The 17,188-nt window shown below is 50.0% G+C and overlaps 2 protein-coding genes across 7 annotated transcripts in view; one reads left to right on the forward strand and one right to left on the reverse strand.

Moving 5' to 3' along the window:
• The window catches only part of NRAP (nebulin related anchoring protein), a 70,374-nt gene extending 64,238 nt beyond the window's left edge, over positions 1-6,136 (forward strand). For all 6 annotated transcript variants that reach the window (XM_067709342.1, XM_067709344.1, XM_067709343.1 and 3 more), the window contains 3 exons: positions 2,487-2,594; positions 5,201-5,332; positions 5,880-6,136. In XM_067709342.1, coding sequence (XP_067565443.1) covers positions 2,487-2,594; positions 5,201-5,332; positions 5,880-5,984 — 345 coding nt within the window. In that variant the 3' untranslated portion in view covers positions 5,985-6,136. The remainder of the gene's footprint in view (positions 1-2,486; positions 2,595-5,200; positions 5,333-5,879) is intronic.
• HABP2 (hyaluronan binding protein 2) overlaps positions 5,917-17,188 on the reverse strand; it is a 36,380-nt gene continuing 25,108 nt past the window's right edge. The window contains exons 5-13 of the mRNA XM_067709348.1: positions 16,347-16,463; positions 15,473-15,592; positions 14,805-14,976; positions 13,489-13,586; positions 11,835-12,075; positions 11,286-11,428; positions 10,437-10,571; positions 8,917-9,062; positions 5,917-6,736 (exon numbers count right to left, since the gene is read on the reverse strand). Coding sequence (XP_067565449.1) covers positions 6,572-6,736; positions 8,917-9,062; positions 10,437-10,571; positions 11,286-11,428; positions 11,835-12,075; positions 13,489-13,586; positions 14,805-14,976; positions 15,473-15,592; positions 16,347-16,463 — 1,337 coding nt within the window. The 3' untranslated portion in view covers positions 5,917-6,571. The remainder of the gene's footprint in view (positions 6,737-8,916; positions 9,063-10,436; positions 10,572-11,285; positions 11,429-11,834; positions 12,076-13,488; positions 13,587-14,804; positions 14,977-15,472; positions 15,593-16,346; positions 16,464-17,188) is intronic.

The following is a 17,188-nucleotide window of genomic DNA, read 5'->3' on the forward strand; positions in this document are numbered from 1 at the left end:
ATTCTTCCCGCCCTGGCCCGGCCATTGTGTCCTGGGGCTCCGTGAAGATCAACAGGGGGTTGGCGAGAGGCGCCTTCTAGTTAGCGTGTGTATTAGTTTGTTGCGTTTGTAAAGCCCTGTGGGATCCCACACAGTGAATGTGATGGTGCTTTGTAAATATGAGTTATTATGACCATTTGATGCTTTTGAGGGCTGTGCGAGGGATAATTTTAGAACAGCAGCTCTGGTGGGCTGACCTCCATCTGGGGAAGCAGGACCTCCCCCTCAGCGGAGCTTGGACAAAACATCCATCTCATTAATGCTGCAAGGATGTGGGAAGGCAAGGCCCCCATTAGAGGAACTATTGGAGGCCCATTGCCCTGGAAACTGGGATAAAACTACCAGTCCATTTGGGGCCCAGCTTAAGGAGGACAGCCACCCCAGGCCGGTGGCAGAAGCCTCTCTCCTCCCACGAGGGATGCCAGTCTGCCGAGTTCCGGAGCTGAAATTAGCCGCCAGGGCACGCGGGTATGGAGAACTCATGGACCTCTTTTGAAAGAGCACTTCTTCGGGGGCGTGTAGGATACGCACAATTGGATCAAGTGCTCTGTGAGGATGATGTGGAGGGAAGGTGACCTTCCTGGGCAAAGAAAGCCACTGAGATGTGTAAGGCAGCCGAAATAACTAAAGAATCAAATGACTCTAATGTGTGAGGATGAGGGCAAAGCTGTGCCCACTGTGATAAAGAAGAGGAGCGCCCAGGGTTCCAAATCAAAGAGCCTGCGAAGTCTAAAGGCTCCCAGTGGCAAGGCGAGAACCTCAACAGAATAAAAAAAACCCGGGGAGGAAGTGATGACAATCAAGCAACTAGTGTATAGGGAGACAGGAGGCGGGGGTCCAGCACCTCGGGGAGCACCCCGATTTGGGCCTCAGTTACAGAGCCTCAGAGGCTGGGATGCACTGAACACCGGAGCGGGGTGACCTCGGAGTTTGAGGCTGTGGATGGACCGGTGTCATTCCCTAGCCCAGATCTGGCACGGGGGCGCTCATTAGGAAGGCACCGCAGCAGACCCCTTTCCAGGGAACGATAAGGGCTTTGGCTCTATTTGCTAGTCTAACATTTGCGGGACCATCAGAACGGGAAGCGTAACGCTGGAGGGGCTGGCTGGTCTGTCATTGTCTGAATGCCCCTCCCCTTCCTCATACCTCTCGGTCCAGCCAGGCTAAACTCAGTGGTGACCCAGGAAATCTAATCCTTTGGGCCCTGATTGTGATCTGTCCGTAAGGTGATGACCCCAGCAATGATTGGTTGAGCAAAATAGGCGTCTGGCTCCTGGTTTGTGGTGTTGGGGCCGGAGGCGGGGATGAAGGTGGAGGTGGCGAACAGCGGCGGGGAAGAACGATGAGCCCCACCGCGCTTGGCTCAAGCTTTCCGTGGTCCCCTCTAGCTCCAGGCCCGGTTGTGGGGTGGCGTGAGGGCACTTGGCTTTTTTCTGCCACTTTTCCTGGGCTTAATCCCCCGAATCCCCTGTAGAACAGAGCCTCAGCCTTGACCTCTATTTCCAAGGGCCCCCTCGCCTGCCCTGGCTCTGGGAATGAGTGAGAGACCGACACGCTCTGGGGCTGTCACTTTGTCATCTGTTGGTGATGTGCCTCGCCTGCTGTCTCCCTTCTCTGTGGCGGAATAAAGAACAGCCTTCCGCTGGGATCTCCAGATGACTCCTTTCATGGAGCCATTCCCTTATCTTGAAAAAAAAAAAAAATTAGCTACATGAAGGCACGGGAGATTTTGATGCCTCCATCGGTGATGTGGGCCTACCTGAGGACTGAGAGGATGTGATTACAGACTCCCCGAGGGTGTGTGAGAACAACTTGAAAAGGGAAAAAATGAAAGAGGAAGATGTGAAATACGGGGGTCAGGAACTCGGGCAGGTTCCTGACGATCAATTTAATTCAGGGGAAGGCTCTCCCTCGGTGCAGGCACCAGGGGTGCGTGTGGGATACAGCATGCTTCATAGGGGTGCTGTGACGTGGCATCAGAGGTAGCCCAGGGGCCCCCAGGAAGTCAGTGGAGCCAGTGAACACGTGGGTGCCAGGACCCAAGGAACAGAACCTTCGGCGTGTGGGAAGAAACGGGGTTCTTGAACTTTTGAGTTTTGGCATCTAGAGGCTGCAAACCTGAAACGCTGAAAGTAAAAGCAAAGACAGAAGGAAGGGGGTCAGGGGCACCTGGTACCAGTGGGACATAGCAAATGAGCCAGACCCACAGACCCCAAGACCCACCAGAGCAGGGCCTGAAGCTCAGGCTGGGGGCTGAGAGCCGAAGCCCTTTGTGGCCAGAGCTGGGGAAGTCCTCAGGATGGATGTGGGACCACGGGCTCTGCCGTTCTGGGCACCAGCAAGACAGAGGGTGTGTGTTTAGGAGCCGCTCCCACTGAGAACCAGCAACATTCCAGACATGGAGCTACTCACTCCCCGCTCACTCATTTCTTTGTTTCCCCAACTAGAAAGTCTACAGAAACTCTTGGGAACAGACCCGGGATGGTGGCTATGACTTCAGGCTGGACGCCATCCCGTTCCAGACCGCCCGGGCATCCAGGGAGATTGCCAGTGACGTAAGACCTCACATTCTCTCCCTCCTCTCTCTCTCTCTCTCACTGATAGGTTTTGCTCTGGTTTTCCCAGATCTGTTGAAAGGCAAACCACCGGGAACCAAAACTGAACAAATATTTCAAATGAAAGAAAAAAGTTGGCCTTATTTTTTAGCATCTTAGCCAGAAATTTGGAATTGGGGAGGGTTGTATTCCCACTCCCTCTGTTTTAAGAGAGGCACTCTTGGGCTTCCCTGGTGGCGCAGTGGTTGAGAGTCTGCCTGCCGATACAGGGGACACGGGTTCGTGCCCCGGTCCGGGAAGATCCCACATGCCGCGGAGCGGTTGGGCCCGTGAGCCATGGCCGCTGAGCCTGCGCGTCCGGAGCCTGTACTCCGCAACGGGAGAGGCCACGACAGTGAGAGGCCCGCGTACCGCCAAAAAAAAAAAAAAAAGAGAGAGGCACTCTTAAAGGTTGACGCATGTGGACAGTACCTAGAAGTCAATTAACGTATGATTGATTTGTTGACCTTCCATTGAGGGACTATTTTTTTTTAGCTGAAGTGCACTGTGATGGGATAGAAAGAGATTGGGTTTCCCCCCTAGATTGGCTTGAGTTCAAATCCTGGCTCAGTCACTTAGGAATTGGCTCTCTGGTCTTGGGCAAGTTGCTTAAATTCTCTGAACTCAAATATCTCCATCTATGAAATAGACATCTAATACTGGTCTCCTAGGATTGATGTAGGGATGAAACCAAAGGGTTCATAGTGTCATGCACAGAACATGACAAAACACGGCCGCTTCCCTTACTGAATAGGAAGATGTCATTAACTAGATACGTCATCATTCACGAGTGGCTTGTTACTGGTCCAAAGTGAGATAAGTATAGAAATCAAGAGCAAGCATTCAGAAACGTTCTTAGCAATTGGACGTCATGACCTCCAGGCCTGTGACTGGTGGACTTCTCTGGTTGAGCAGAGTAGAGGCCAGTTTTTACGTGTTGTCGAATGTACCTCATACCACTACATACGGATCCCAGGCAGGAGGACCGCATATTGGACTTTGACAGATTGGAAGTTTTAAAAATCGAAACAAAATGAATCCTGTCCTTCACTATAGATGGTTTGAGGAGCATTGGACTGGGTCCCTGCAAGCTGGAAAGAATCAAAGGATGAGCGGCTACTGAGACAGTGGACACATTTTTCTTGCTGTTGGAGTATTAACCATTACAGCAGCAATGATATCATCAGCCAGCACTCGGTGGGCATCTGAGCCTGCACCAGACGTGAAGCTCAGCCCCCACTGAATCCTCTCAGTGTCCCGTGGGGTGGAGGTTCATTCTCCCATTTTATCAGGTGGGGAAACCAAGAAACCAGAGAGGCTCAGTAACTGACCCAAGGCCACACAGCTAGTAGGCAACAGAGGGAGATCCAGACCCCAGGTCTACTTGAATCCAAAGCTATGCCCTTAACCCACGGTTGAACCTCCTGCTGAGATCCTGAGGACTGGTCCTAGAAGGGAGGTGGGCACCCATGACCCCCCTCTGCATCTCTGACCTGCACTCCCGGTACGGAGAGGCCTTCCTGCGGGACCGGGGCCTGCAGACTGGGTACTGCAGCATCCACGACGACCCGAGGATGAAGCGTTTCCTCAGCGTCAGCAAACTCCAGAGTGACAATGAGTACAGGAAGGACTTCGCTAAGAGTCGGTCCCAGTTCCACGGCCGCCCAGACCAGCCTGGCTTCCTCCAAGCCACGAGGAGCCAGCAGCTGGCCAGCAGCGTGTGCCACAGGCAGCCCCTGCCCTAGCCCTCCTGCGACCCAGAGCAGCCGGCCTGAAGCCTGCCGAGAAGGCCCACCAGCTGCAGAGCGATGTGGGCTGCCCTCGCTCCGTGGCCGAGGCCCGGCCTCTGGGGCCTCTTCATAAGAGATGGCCAGAATCCCACATCCCACGTTACCTTCAGGGAGGACCTGGGCTGAGATAGAACCCGGGAGACCTAACTCAATAGTGCCAGAAGAAATGACAGGAATCGCAGTGTACTGAGTCCTTCCTGTGGGCCAGGCTCTGTGCTGAATGCTTTCTGAGCGCCGTGACGCATAGCTCTCACAACCAGCCCATCACTGCCCCAGTTTACAGATGGGGAACCTGAGGCTTAGAGAGGTGAAGTAACAAACTCAAGATCACGTGGCACGTAAGTGGCGGGCCTGGGATCTGAGCCCCATTTGGTCTGATGTGAGAGCACAAGCTCTGGATTGCTGTGCCGTCTTTCCAAGGGATCTTCGTAGTCGCCTGGACCGTGACCTTTCTCTGGGAGGCAACTGAAACCCAAAACAGGGAAAGGACTTCCGTAAGGCCACAGAGCAAGTCAACATGGGAGCTCGGCCTTGAGCCAGGTCTCTGACCCTCCACCCCCGTTACAGCCCCATCACTTGAATGGAAAGATGCAGAGGACAGCGTTATGCTGGCCCAGCTCCCAGCACACAGGGTCCTCGATGCCAGGGAGCTCCTGCTTAAGCTGAATTGCCTCCCTTGACGGGGCTTCGCGGACAGCATATTCTCCAGGGCAGGCTTCTTAAGCCTCCCCCCAAACCCTGCTGACCTATTCCTCTTGCCTCCCTCCTTCCCCCAAGGTTAAGTACAAATCAGACTTGAACCTGACCAGAGGTATTGGCTGGACACCTCCTGGCTCCTACAAAGTGGAAATGGCTCGGCGGGCTGCAGAACTGGCCAACGCGAGGGGCCTGGGTCTCCGGGGAGCTTACGTGAGTAGCGGGCTGGCTTGCAAGGCCACGGGGGAAAGGCAAACTCATTGTTTCTTTTCAAACTTTATTTTTGGCCAAAGGTCAGCTGGCTCTAAAGACGTGTGAAATGCAGCTCAGGCAAGGCGCCTAATTTCATGGGTCTGAGGTGACCAGGAGGATGACACCCGGGTTAAACTTCCTGCAGGGTTTTCTCTGAAGTCATAGCCATTAGTTCTTCGGAGACGAAACGTGCCAGGGCTACATCAGTAGCAGCCGCAGCAGCCCAGGCTGTGCTGACTGTTTGCTCGTTACATTCACGGAAGGGGTCAGGGACTTGCTGGCTACAACAGTCTGGGTTTTGAACCCTACTTTGTTCGGAAGAAAGATGCCACGTCTAAATGAGAGATTGGCTTTACTTCTCTCTCTTTCTTGCCTTGAGGATCCTTCTTCTTGGGGAGGACGGAGGAGGGAGAAAGGAAGGGGAGGGCCAGCATTTTAGACAGCTTGTCCTATGGGAGCAGGACAGAAGGTTCGTCTTAACTCAGGGAGGTATGTTTGATTTCTGCAGGGGGGGCAGGAGGCTGTAGAGACCGGAGATGATCAGAGGGGGGATGTGAACCCAGATGCCACCGAGATTCTTCACGTCAAAAGGAGGAAGGCCCTGCCGTTGTGAGTGGGCGGCGTCCACCTGGGATTCTTGGGAGAGAAGCTGGAGAGGAAGTTTGCACGCCAGGGACATACGTGGCTTCAGTTGGGGCCAACTGTGAAAACAGCACCCCAGCCCATGCTCCGATCCTCCTTTATTAAAATAACGACTCTCTGAAAGTGGGTGGAGAATGTTGTGTTTTGGTCCTCTGTCAGATACCTAGAAGTGGGTGGCCCTGTTGCGTGCCGTGAGTGTCTGGGATGAGGAATAAAGATGTAAAGGTGACCCCCACTGACGCTAAGCCGTCTGAAATCTCACATTTGCGAATGTCCGAGGTGAAGGCAGTCGATGAACACTGATTTTCTAGAAGCTACAATTGTTGGAAGGGAAGCAAACATCATATACTTCAGGTTGATTCTCTCATTTCTGGGTTTCCCAGGAAGGAGCCTGAGGAAGTGGCAGCCATGCTGTTCCAGGGCATCCCAGGCTGGGCAGCAGTGGTCTCTGCTTAGAGCCTGCACACTCGGAGGCGTCAGGGGCTGTCCACGGCTGCCCGTGAGGCCTCGCCTTGGCTGGGTGTCAAGGAGGATGGGCTGTGAGCTTTGGAAGACACCTCAAAAGCTAGCCTCACTTTCCATGGTGGCTTTGATCCAAGTCAGGAATTTGGTCACTTGGGTGTAGACTCCTGGCTTCTTCCCACACTCCAGGCCCCAGCTCACGATCCCATAGACGTAGTAGGTACCGTCCTTCTCACAGGTCAGAGGGCCTCCAGAGTCACCCTATGGGAAAAAGACGCAGGAGTCAGCTTTGTGAATAGGAATACATTCAGAGACTGCCCCACCCTCCGTGAGGGGATGCCGGGGCGGGGGCAGGGGGATACCGGGGGGAAGCGGGGAGACTGCTGGCCGGCCCTGGGGAAAGTAGCAACAAGGCTCTTCCAACGCCTCATGTGACGCAGTGCTCTGAAGGGAGAGAAACAAATACTGACCTACGTCCTGAGTCAGTGAGGGCTTCCTGAGTCAGAGAAGCCATGGGGCCGGGGCCCAGTGCCAGGCCCAGCCCTACTTCCTGACCCGCCATGACTCTTAGTGATACAGGTATTACGAGGGGCCCTCAGGCGGAGGCTGAGAGGTGCCCTGTTTGGATAGAGCCCTTCCAGGGGCCACAAGGGCACACACATGGCAAGGAGGATGGGGCTCAGAGGCAGCGTGACCTTGATGTTTAACACGGTCCATGGAGTTAGATCTGCTGGGCTCCAAACCAGGCTTACTGCCTGCTGGCCAGCGGGGCCTCGGTTTCTCACACTGTGAACCGTGGATAGTAACAGAACCCCTGCGCCACCCTGAGGGTCTTGTGAGGACTAATGTTTGTAAAACACGTAGAACAGCGCCTGGTTCATATTAACCCCCCAGTTTAGGTGGAGGGGATGATGATGGTCTCTCTCTCTCTCTCTCTCTCTCTCGCGCACACACACACACACACACACACTGCTGCTTGCGCACCACGACTGGTAGGATTTTTAATGAATTGTCTCTTTCAATCTTAGCCACCATCTGCTGATTTTATGCATACACTCTTTCCGTTTTATAGGTTAGACACCTGAGGTTGGAGAATTATTTTGGTGCAGTGGGTTGAATGTTTATGTCCCCCTGCCCCCAAATTCATATGCTGAAGCCTAATCCTCACTGGGATGTTATTAGGAGGTGGGGCTTTGGGGAAGTGATTAGGTCATGAGGGTGGAGGCTACATGCATGGTATTAGTGCCCTTATAGAGGAGACCCTAGAGAACTAGCTTTCTCTCTCCACCATGTGAGGACACAATGAGAAGTTGGCAGTCTGCAACCTGGAAGAGGGTCCTCACCAGAACCCGCCCATGCCGGCACCTGATTTCAGACTTCCAGCCTCCAGGACTGTGAGAAATAAATGTCTGATGTTTAAGCCAGCCACCAAGTCTAAGGTAATTTGTCATAGAGGCCTGAGCTGACTAAGCCATTCAGTGATTGATAAAGGTCACAAAGTAAAGGATAGAAGCAGGTTTCAAACCCATGACCATCTGCTTTTAAAGCCTACAAGGGAAGCCCTTGAAATAGCTAGGGAATTGAACAATCTGTTTTCTTATTCGTCTTCTAGGGACCTAGGGAAAATCAATGCCATCTGCCCACACACCTCCTTTGATTAGGTGGATATCTGTGGCTCCTTGGGAAGGGGCAGAGGGTCACAGTACAGCCACAAACCCTGGGGAGAGTGACCGTGATTTCCCATCCCCAAAGGGGCTCAAGGCTGGGAGATCATTGTTGGGTCCCTTTGTAGGGAGGAGCTCAGATTTGAATGTGCCCATGCTGGTCCCCCAAAGTCCTCTATGGGGGCTGGTGTCAGGCAGGTTCTAAATTGGCTCTGGCCACAGAGAAGCCACTCAGCCAATTGGTTTATTAGGGTTAAGTCACCCTCCCCCTTCGCGCACACACACACACACACACGTTTAAACCCTAACGGTTAGTCAATATTACTGTGAATTCTCTGGTGTCTCATCTCTCTCCTTCCAAGCACTGGGCTTTGGGACTGTCCCCTGCTTATTGGGATTTGCAGACAAGCTGCGCAGTGCCAAGGCCATTTAAACACAGTGGAGCAAATTCCTGCTCTGCCACTTGCCACCCAGGTGCTATAGGCCAAGATGGTTTCTCTAAGCATCTGTACAACGGTGATAACGACATCCCCTTCACCAGATGGTTGTGAGAATTAAGTTGGACAATGTGGGCAAAGTGACAGCTGTGGTTATTATGCTGAGTCGTCCTGGTTTGATGTGGACTCAGGTTTGCCAGAGGACAGACGTGTCCCCTCTAGCTTAATGGCAAGTGGGTCTCTGAACCCACCTCCCAGCCCAGGATTCTAAGGGCCCTCTGTGCCTGGTGTAAGGTCCTGTCAGCCCCTCCTTCTTCAAGTACCATTTGGAGTCTCTGACCTGGCAGGAGTCTTGCCCAGGCTTCTGGAGGTTTCCTGCACAAATCATACTGTCATCGATCATGTGGTCATACAGTTGGCGGGAGTTGCACACAGTGTTGCTGATGAGCTTGACCTTGGCGTCCAGGAGCTGGTGGGACCCGTCCCCTGAGGGGCAGAGAAAGGAGGTTGCCACTGTAGAGACCAGGCTGGAACCTGCCCCACCAGAAGCCAGCAGCAGTCAGAAGAGGGCCACGAGACCTGAGCTTGGCAGGAAGGGTTTTTACGGGAGATGGGCAGAGCAGCCTCATCTTTCAGGGCTGGGGACTCTTTGCTTTCAGCCTTCACGATGGTTCTACACACCTTCAATGCTGTGCTTATCCCATGCAGCAGAATCGTTTATGCCCTCCTCTGTCTCCCCAGCTAGACGGTGAGGTTGGGCAAGCAGGGATGGTGTCTTAAACCTATTTTTAATTTCCCATGCCTGACAGAGGGCTGCACGTAGTAGAGACTTCATGACACTTGAAGTGCCCTGGTTGATCACCTAGAGTGCCTGCTTCCCAGAGCAGACGTTTCCTTGCCTAAAGAACCTCTGTTCTTCTCAATCTGCTCTCGTCAGCACGATGATGCTGAAAGGTTTACATGGACTCCAGTGAAGCTAGCTACAAAAAGGTTTCCTGGTTAACCCTAAATCTAATTATCTATCAGAAATCTTCTTTCCCAGAAGCCTTCTGACAAATGTGTATATTACATTTCACTTTCTTCATGAATATGGGCCTATTTCAAGTGATTCTTGCTTTCCATTATTTGGAACAAGATTTGGGGGGAAGAGAAATCTATTTTGAGTATTTGAGAGAGACTTGATATACACTTCTGAATTTCATATGTGAGAGGATGTAACCTTGTCAGTACTATGAGAAAAGTAGCCCTTTGGTTACTTTTTAAGATCAGACCAAATCCTAGAGATAAATCAATAGCTTGATTTAACAAAAATTTATAGAATACTACTATGTAGAGAGCCTTGACCAAAGCACGGTAGTAGAGTCAAAGGTGAATGAAACCTGACCCCTGCCCTCCAGGGGCTGACTTAATGAATATCTCTGGAGAATTCTATCATCTCTTGTTATCATGATTCCAAACCTAGGATGTTATTGGGAAACTGAAACTCAGCTGTCCAAGTCAAGTGACAAAGCCAAGAACCTAATACAAGTCTGTCTGACTCCAAAATCCATCTTCTTTCTAATTTATCCTCTTTCCAATGTACCTAGGAAAGGAAAAAGTTCTCCATGGATACAGGATCAAGGCTTGCTGAAAGTCAAAGATCTAAGGGTTGGGGCCAAGGACAGATATGGAGATCAGAGAAGACTCCTTGAAGGTGATGAGATTTAACTGGAGCTTGAGAGATGGGGCAATCTCTTTCTTTGGTTTATACATTTTGAATATAACACTGATATCTAGTTCAGGAGGGCGTTGAGTGTAACCCTTTCTTGTCTGGTGGATGTAACTCACCTGGGCCTCAGGAGAATGCATGGCCAGACTCACCTGTTTCTGTAACACCCCAGCCGGAGATGTGACACTCAGTCCCAGGGGGAAAGGGACCATCAGGCAAACATACAGTTTTCACATATTTGGATTCCAGAGCACAGTGACCGTCCACTGGCTTTAGCTTGAGCAAAGCTAGGTAGAGAAAGGGGAAATGGGCAGTGACATCCTCTCTGTCAAAGAAGCATCAGCTTCAACTTGATTGGAAGGTGGACCTAGCAAAGCCCCATTCCCAATACCTAAAAGAACTCTCCCTTGGTCATTTCATTCTTTTAACTTTCAATTCGGAGGAGTAATAACACTTCAGGCTGAGTTTTCAATTACTTCTAATCCTTTTTTTAAAAAACAGGCTTTAAGGGGGAAAAAACGATATTGAGGAAGCAGAAAGAATGAGAGGTCTGTGAATGGAGAAACAGGGGACAGAACTAAGCAGGAGGCAGATCGAGTACGTCATTGCCTACCAGGTGCCAGGTGTGCATGGGGATACATGAACATCACGTCACTTAGCACACAGGAAGTGGAGACTGTACGTCAGTGTGCCCGTTTTACAGCAGAGCGAATTGAAGCTCAGAGAGGTGAGCCAGCTGGTAATCGAAGGCTGAGCTCTCGCCACAACGCAACGTTCCTAGCATCTCTTCCCCTCAGTTTAAGAACTTGTGCACATTTTTCTGCAACGCTAACACAGACCTTGAAGAACTAAAAAACTCTGGAATAAATGCTCTACCTTACAGGGTCTATGAGGGACCAAGAAGGCAAGAGCACCTTCTAGAACCAAACCTCAGCTTTCCATCAGTAGAGAAACCCACCCAGGGCAAGACCCATGGGAAAGCCACGATAGAGGAGACTTGCCAATGTCGTTGTAGGGAATGTCATCTCTTTCGTCATAGTGGCTGTACTTGAGTATCTTCTCCACCCCAAAGCTCTGCTCGTGGAATTCTGTCTTCTTCAGGTCCTGGTCCCCTAGCACCACTTTTAGATATTTGGCTTTTAAGCTACAAGGGAAAGTAAGATGATCAGGAACTAGCCCTGGAATTTGAGAGCCTGGAGCCACACCCTGGCTCTGCTCCTGGTCAGCTGTGTGACCTTTGACAGATGAGCTGACCTGCTCACACCTCAGCATCCCCATCTGTAATCACGGTCTTGCTAAAGAACTCTCCTGCTCGTCTTTAAGTAGCTAGTTCTGAGGCTTGCATGTCATAACACATGTAATGCACGTGGTGAGCATTGTACACATGGGAGCTCTCTTCTATCTGGTTGTAAGGAAACATCCTTTTGCCCTTGGAGCAAGATCCGACCCCCAGGTCCTGCCAGAGTTGCCAAGATGCTGCTCAGATGGGGAGAGAAGAACACCCCTGGAGACTGCAGCCACCCTAACCTCTGCTCCCAGCAGGCACCTACTCGGTGCAGTGGGCGGCAGTCAGCACCCAGCAGGGGTGGATCAACGTCCCCCCACAGAAATGGCCCTGGGGCATGGAGATGGTCAGTCGCAACGAGGTCTGCAGGGACGCCTGCCATGGGTGCTTGCCCGCTGTGCTCTTAAAGCCGCCGTAGATCCTCTTGACCGTCCTGTCTGCTATCTCAGTCCTCCCGCATGAGTCAAACTCGGGAAGTTTGGTCAGGGGCTCTGCGTGGGCAACATCTGTGAAGCACAAGAAAAATAAAGCACACTTCTCACCCTCCCTACAGATCCTCAGAAGGACCTTGTCAGAGGCATGGCTCTGCATCCGGAAGCTTAACTAGTGTCCAGAGCTAAGAGACTATACTGGTGCATATAGGATAGGCACGTGTGCAGTTAGCATTTGTGGAATACATTGATTAATACAAAGCGAGTCTATAGGATTAATGATGAAGATGTTGCTTTTTCCTTCTTATTCTGACATGTAGACAGACATATAAAAAATGTTTATCACTTATACGTGGAATCTAAAAAATACAACAGATTAGTGAATGTGACAAAAAAAAAGAAGCAGACTCACAGATAGAGAACAAATTAGTGGTTAGCAGTGGGGAGACAGAAGGAGGGAGGGGGAAGACAGGGGTAGGGATTAAGAGGTATGAACTATCAGGTATAAAATAAGCTACAAGGATATATTGTACAACGGGGGAATATAGCCAATATTTTATAACTATAAATGTAGTACAACCTTTAAAAATTGTGAGTCACTGTAGTGTACACCTATAACTTACATAATATTGTACAGCAAATATACTTCAATAAAAAATGTGTGTATAGATATATAAATCCATCTCTGGGTATGTATTTAACTATTTGTTAATGCACACATATATTCTGGAGGCTTTTTTGGTGCCTAGGGGAAGATATTCAGATGAAATAGAGCGGGGGAGAGAAGACATTTGCACACATAACTGTCATGCAAAGGGGAGAGCAGCAAGTGTTGCATGGATGGTGCCCAATCTATTCCATGCAGTTTGTAAGAAGGGAGAGGTAATATTTCACTTGGTAAATCTTGGAGGACTTCCTGGAGGAGTGGTTACTTGGGTTGATTCTCAAAGAATGGTTGGATATGAACAAGAGCGGGTATGGGACACAGTATTACAGACAGAGGTGACCGTAAGAGCAAAGGCACAGAAATGAAACTGTCCAGGGAAGTAATTCCATTGAGCAGAGGGAGGGTGCATCGCTTCAGACGTGGGTGGAGAGGTGGGCTAAGGCAGCAAGGCAGGAAGACTGTGAGGCTGGAATTCAGTCCATGCTGTGTCCCGAGAGGCTGTGGAGACCCAGCCACCGTTTGATCACCACTGTACACTGAAGGCCTGGCATAGCGCCTGGCACCCAGCAAGCAATCGTTCAATATTTGCTGAGTGCACTGACTGGGAGTCGGGAAGCCTGAGTCTACAAATGTATCCAAGTCTGCTCGACCTCCCGAGAGGGGAGCAGAGGATTGGGCAGTTGGGTTGCCACTGGGATGGCAAATGGTAAAGCAGGAGTTGTGGAAGGACAGGGGTAGGACAGAGAGGGAGTTCCAGGAACATCTTTCTATGGCTCTGCAACCTCCCCACTACCCGGGCCTCCAGACAGCCACAGACTTACCTAGAGCTGAGCAGGAGGGGACATCACAGTACTCCCATTTCAACTTTGCATTGTTTAATTTAAAGAAACACCAGGGCTTTTTGTCTCCATCTGGGTTTCTAAAATTAAAAAAAAAAAACAAAGTAAGCCAGAGTCAAGCCTTGGTGAACTCGCTGGACCTCATTAAAAGTCCTTTGAGTAAGAGAGCACCAAGCTCTTGCATCCCCCTGGGACCACATTCCATTCCATTCCTCCAACAGGTTAGCAAACCTTGACATACTAGGGTGGTTATAGTTTGGGGGCCAAATCTTAACTTCCAGAGGAGAATCTCAGTAACCAGGGAGTAGTTCACGAGCTTCGTGCCAGATCCACGGGACATATTACACTGTTTGTAGGAAAATAAATGAGATCCCTGTTGAAGACCCTTCTTTGTCAGGAAAGTGAAATAACTACACAAACATGGTGAGAGTAGGGCTCCGCTGCCCGAGCCTTCAAGTTCTGTGCGTGGGAATTCTCTGAGAGCCGCTGCTGGGGGTCACCCTGAAGAGTCCCGTGGAGGGGGCAGCTCAAGGTAAGTGAAAGTAGAAGGAAACTTGTGTCTTGTGTCTTGTGCTAGGGAAATCCTCTTGCTTAATGGAACCAGTTTAAAGCCATACAAAAACTCTCTGTTTCTATATGCAGACCATGCATGTCCTTAGCCTTGGTTAGACAATGAGCTGTGGAAGGAAGCCAACAGGATGGTCAGGAAGACGGGGAAGAAGGTACCAGTCATCACCAGGGATAGAAATGGCATTATTCTTATTTGGGAAAACCTGCACATCCTTGTGTCAGAGACCGTCATGCTAACCAAACATTCCATTTTCCATTTATCCCTTTGAAGTTCCATTTATCCCTTGAAGTTATGTGAGACTATATGACTATTTCTGGCCAATGAAACATGTGTGGTAAGATGATGTGTCACTTCTAGGCTGAGGTAGTAAAAATCTCACGCTCCATGTTCCAGTCTCTCCTTCCCCTTCCTGTGTATTTGAGTAACTAAGTGAAGCTAAGAATACCCCCTACCTCCACACCCAACCTACATGACACGCGTAGCATTAATGGGAAATTAACATTGATGTGTTCAAGCCACTGGGATTTGGGGGTTGTTCATTACAGCAGCATAACCTAACCTAGCCTGAGTTGGAAAATCTTCCTAGAGGGAAAGCTGATGAGTTTCAGTGTTCCGTTCCAACATTTCGAAGCTGGCCCAGGAGAACTAGGAGCAGAGGGGAGGGACAAACAGATCCTTCCATTGACAAGTGGCCAAGGCGGAGGACAGGGAGGATGGTAAGCTTTACCTGCAGAAGTTGTGCTCCCCAATCCCATGGGCCTCAGCGTCCTCCATGAACATGTTGTAATTCTCCTTCAAGAGGAGGTGGGAGTTCCAGTAAAGGCACGAGTGCTGGTTGATTGTCTTACTCACTTTCCCTCGGTAAGAGTAGCCATCGCCAACATAGCAGTCATCAGAACCTTGGAGAGAGCAGTTGGGACTGTGAGAACTGAGACCAGCTGGTGTGCCGTGCCTGGAAAGGACTTGGCAGGTGTATCAGGTGGTGAGAGGATTGGGCCTGAATACTGATCACCCTGAGGTTTCACTACGAGTTCCCAGAAATAAGGTGGTTTGAACGCTCCACATTCAACCCAGCTTAAAAACAAGGAATATCATGGGGGTGGGGGTGAGAGCTGAGTTCTTTAATTTGGGCTCAAACAAGAACCAGTGGTAGGTAGGTTGAGGCCCAAGGATACCCAGGAGTGTTTGACTTGCCCGCACTATATCCCAGTTTATGACTTCCTCTACATGGAGCCAGACATACCCTACGCCCTTAGGTTGGAAGGCCGAGGCAATAGCAGAGCTTGGGAATTGACTTGAACCCTGTTCTGGCAACAAAATGCAAACAGATAAAGGAGTCCAGAGGCCTTACATGTGTCCCTGAGTTTCTGATGAAGTGGTGCTATAGACCCATACCTATTTCACAGAGTTTCCCCTTGAACTGGTCAGGACAGGTGCAGGTGAACTTGGATCTCCGCCTATGCCGGGAGCAGGTGCCGCCATTTTGGCAGGGATTTGGCCTGCATGCAGGAACCGCTGTGAACACAGGAAGTGGGTCCAGGAAGGCTCTTTAGAAGGAGTTGCAGCTACATCTGAGCTGATGAGGAGGTATTTGGTGGCACTTTTCTGGTGTCCATCCTTTCACAAAAATAGGTCACCAAAGGGGAAAGAGAGACCCACTGACATGCAAGAAAACATACACACAGACCTTAAGAACATAAGCAAACATGGATGAAGCAATATGATGGAGGCCAGCAAAAAAGAGTCTATAAGTAGATGGGTCGCTCATTAAGGAAAAACAAGGTGCATAGACTGAGCAGGAATTTGGGGGCCAGTCTGAGCTAGGTTGAAACTTAGCTCTGCCTCTTGACAGCTGAGTGACCATAAGCAAGTTAGCTAACCTCTCTGAACTTCAATTTCTTCACCTGTAAAACTGTTTCTTGTAGTGTTTTGGGGACAATGTGAGAGAGAATGTAAATCTCCTGGGACAATGCCTGACTCATAGCAGTGAATAAATATACATGGCCCATTCTAGGAAAAGACCAGGGCTTACTTCCTAGATTAAATGAGTTTTAAGATGATTATTTTTTGTTGGGAAGAGACACAGACAAGTCAATTCTCACTGGACTTTCCAGAGGTAATGAATCTTAAAAAGTCCTAGTTAAAAGGGCCATCTTGGATGCCACCAAAACATTGGATGTATCTGGACTTCCACACAGGAGGATATTGACATCCCAGGCACAAGCCACAGTAGAGAGAGCTTAGCATAGAAGAGGCCTCCAGCACTTACCTCTGGAGCAGTCTTCACCCCTGTAAGGGTGTTTACAGGCACAGCGGTAGTAAGGAGAACTCTGAGTAATGAGACAGTCTCCTCGGCCACATGGGTTGTTCTTGCATTTGTTTTGCACTGTAGGAGATCAATAGAGAAGTAGGGACAAAGTACAGGACATTATTTGGGGCACATTTTACTTTGAGTGGTACCTGTACAGTACAATGTTTGGGAGGGGAGTGCGGGGGCATGGGGAGAGGTGGTGTTGGTGACTGATAGAGCATGTGCCCCCTGTCCATGGTTCTGAAACATCATGCTACCCACCTAGACAAGGCTTCTCTCTTATCCTTGGGTCGTGGATGATTGCTTCCCAGTTCCTTATGAGTTTCTAGGGCTCATAGTCTTTATTATGCTATTTTTATAAACACCTTGATAATTTTTACACCTTCAGAAAAGTGGAGCTGCAATTTGAGTTTCTCCATTGTATAGCTGATTTTATATTCCATTTACAATTTTGTCATTCTTCCAAGAAGTTGAGGGATAAACCCAGTAACTATGTTTGGGCCTGATATCCCAAACCATCCTGAAAATTTTATTGAAAGATTTTGTAGGATTGAAAATGGTAGGAATAACTGAAGAGGGCACAGAGAAAACAAGTCAACCATAAAACCCTCACTTCCTCCCTCACCCCACTTAGATGGTTGCTAGATGTGACAGAATCCAGGTTCTCTCTAGGGGTGCAATTAGCCTGTAAGAATTCTATTCCCAATACCTTATTACATAGCCTCATGTTATGCCCACAAGAGGTCACTAAGAGTGGACACACCTTTTTTCAGAGTCTCCACGAGTGAGGATGGCAGGAA

This window comes from Pseudorca crassidens, chromosome 16, assembly GCF_039906515.1.
Source record: "Pseudorca crassidens isolate mPseCra1 chromosome 16, mPseCra1.hap1, whole genome shotgun sequence".
Lineage (NCBI taxonomy): Eukaryota > Metazoa > Chordata > Mammalia > Artiodactyla > Delphinidae > Pseudorca > Pseudorca crassidens.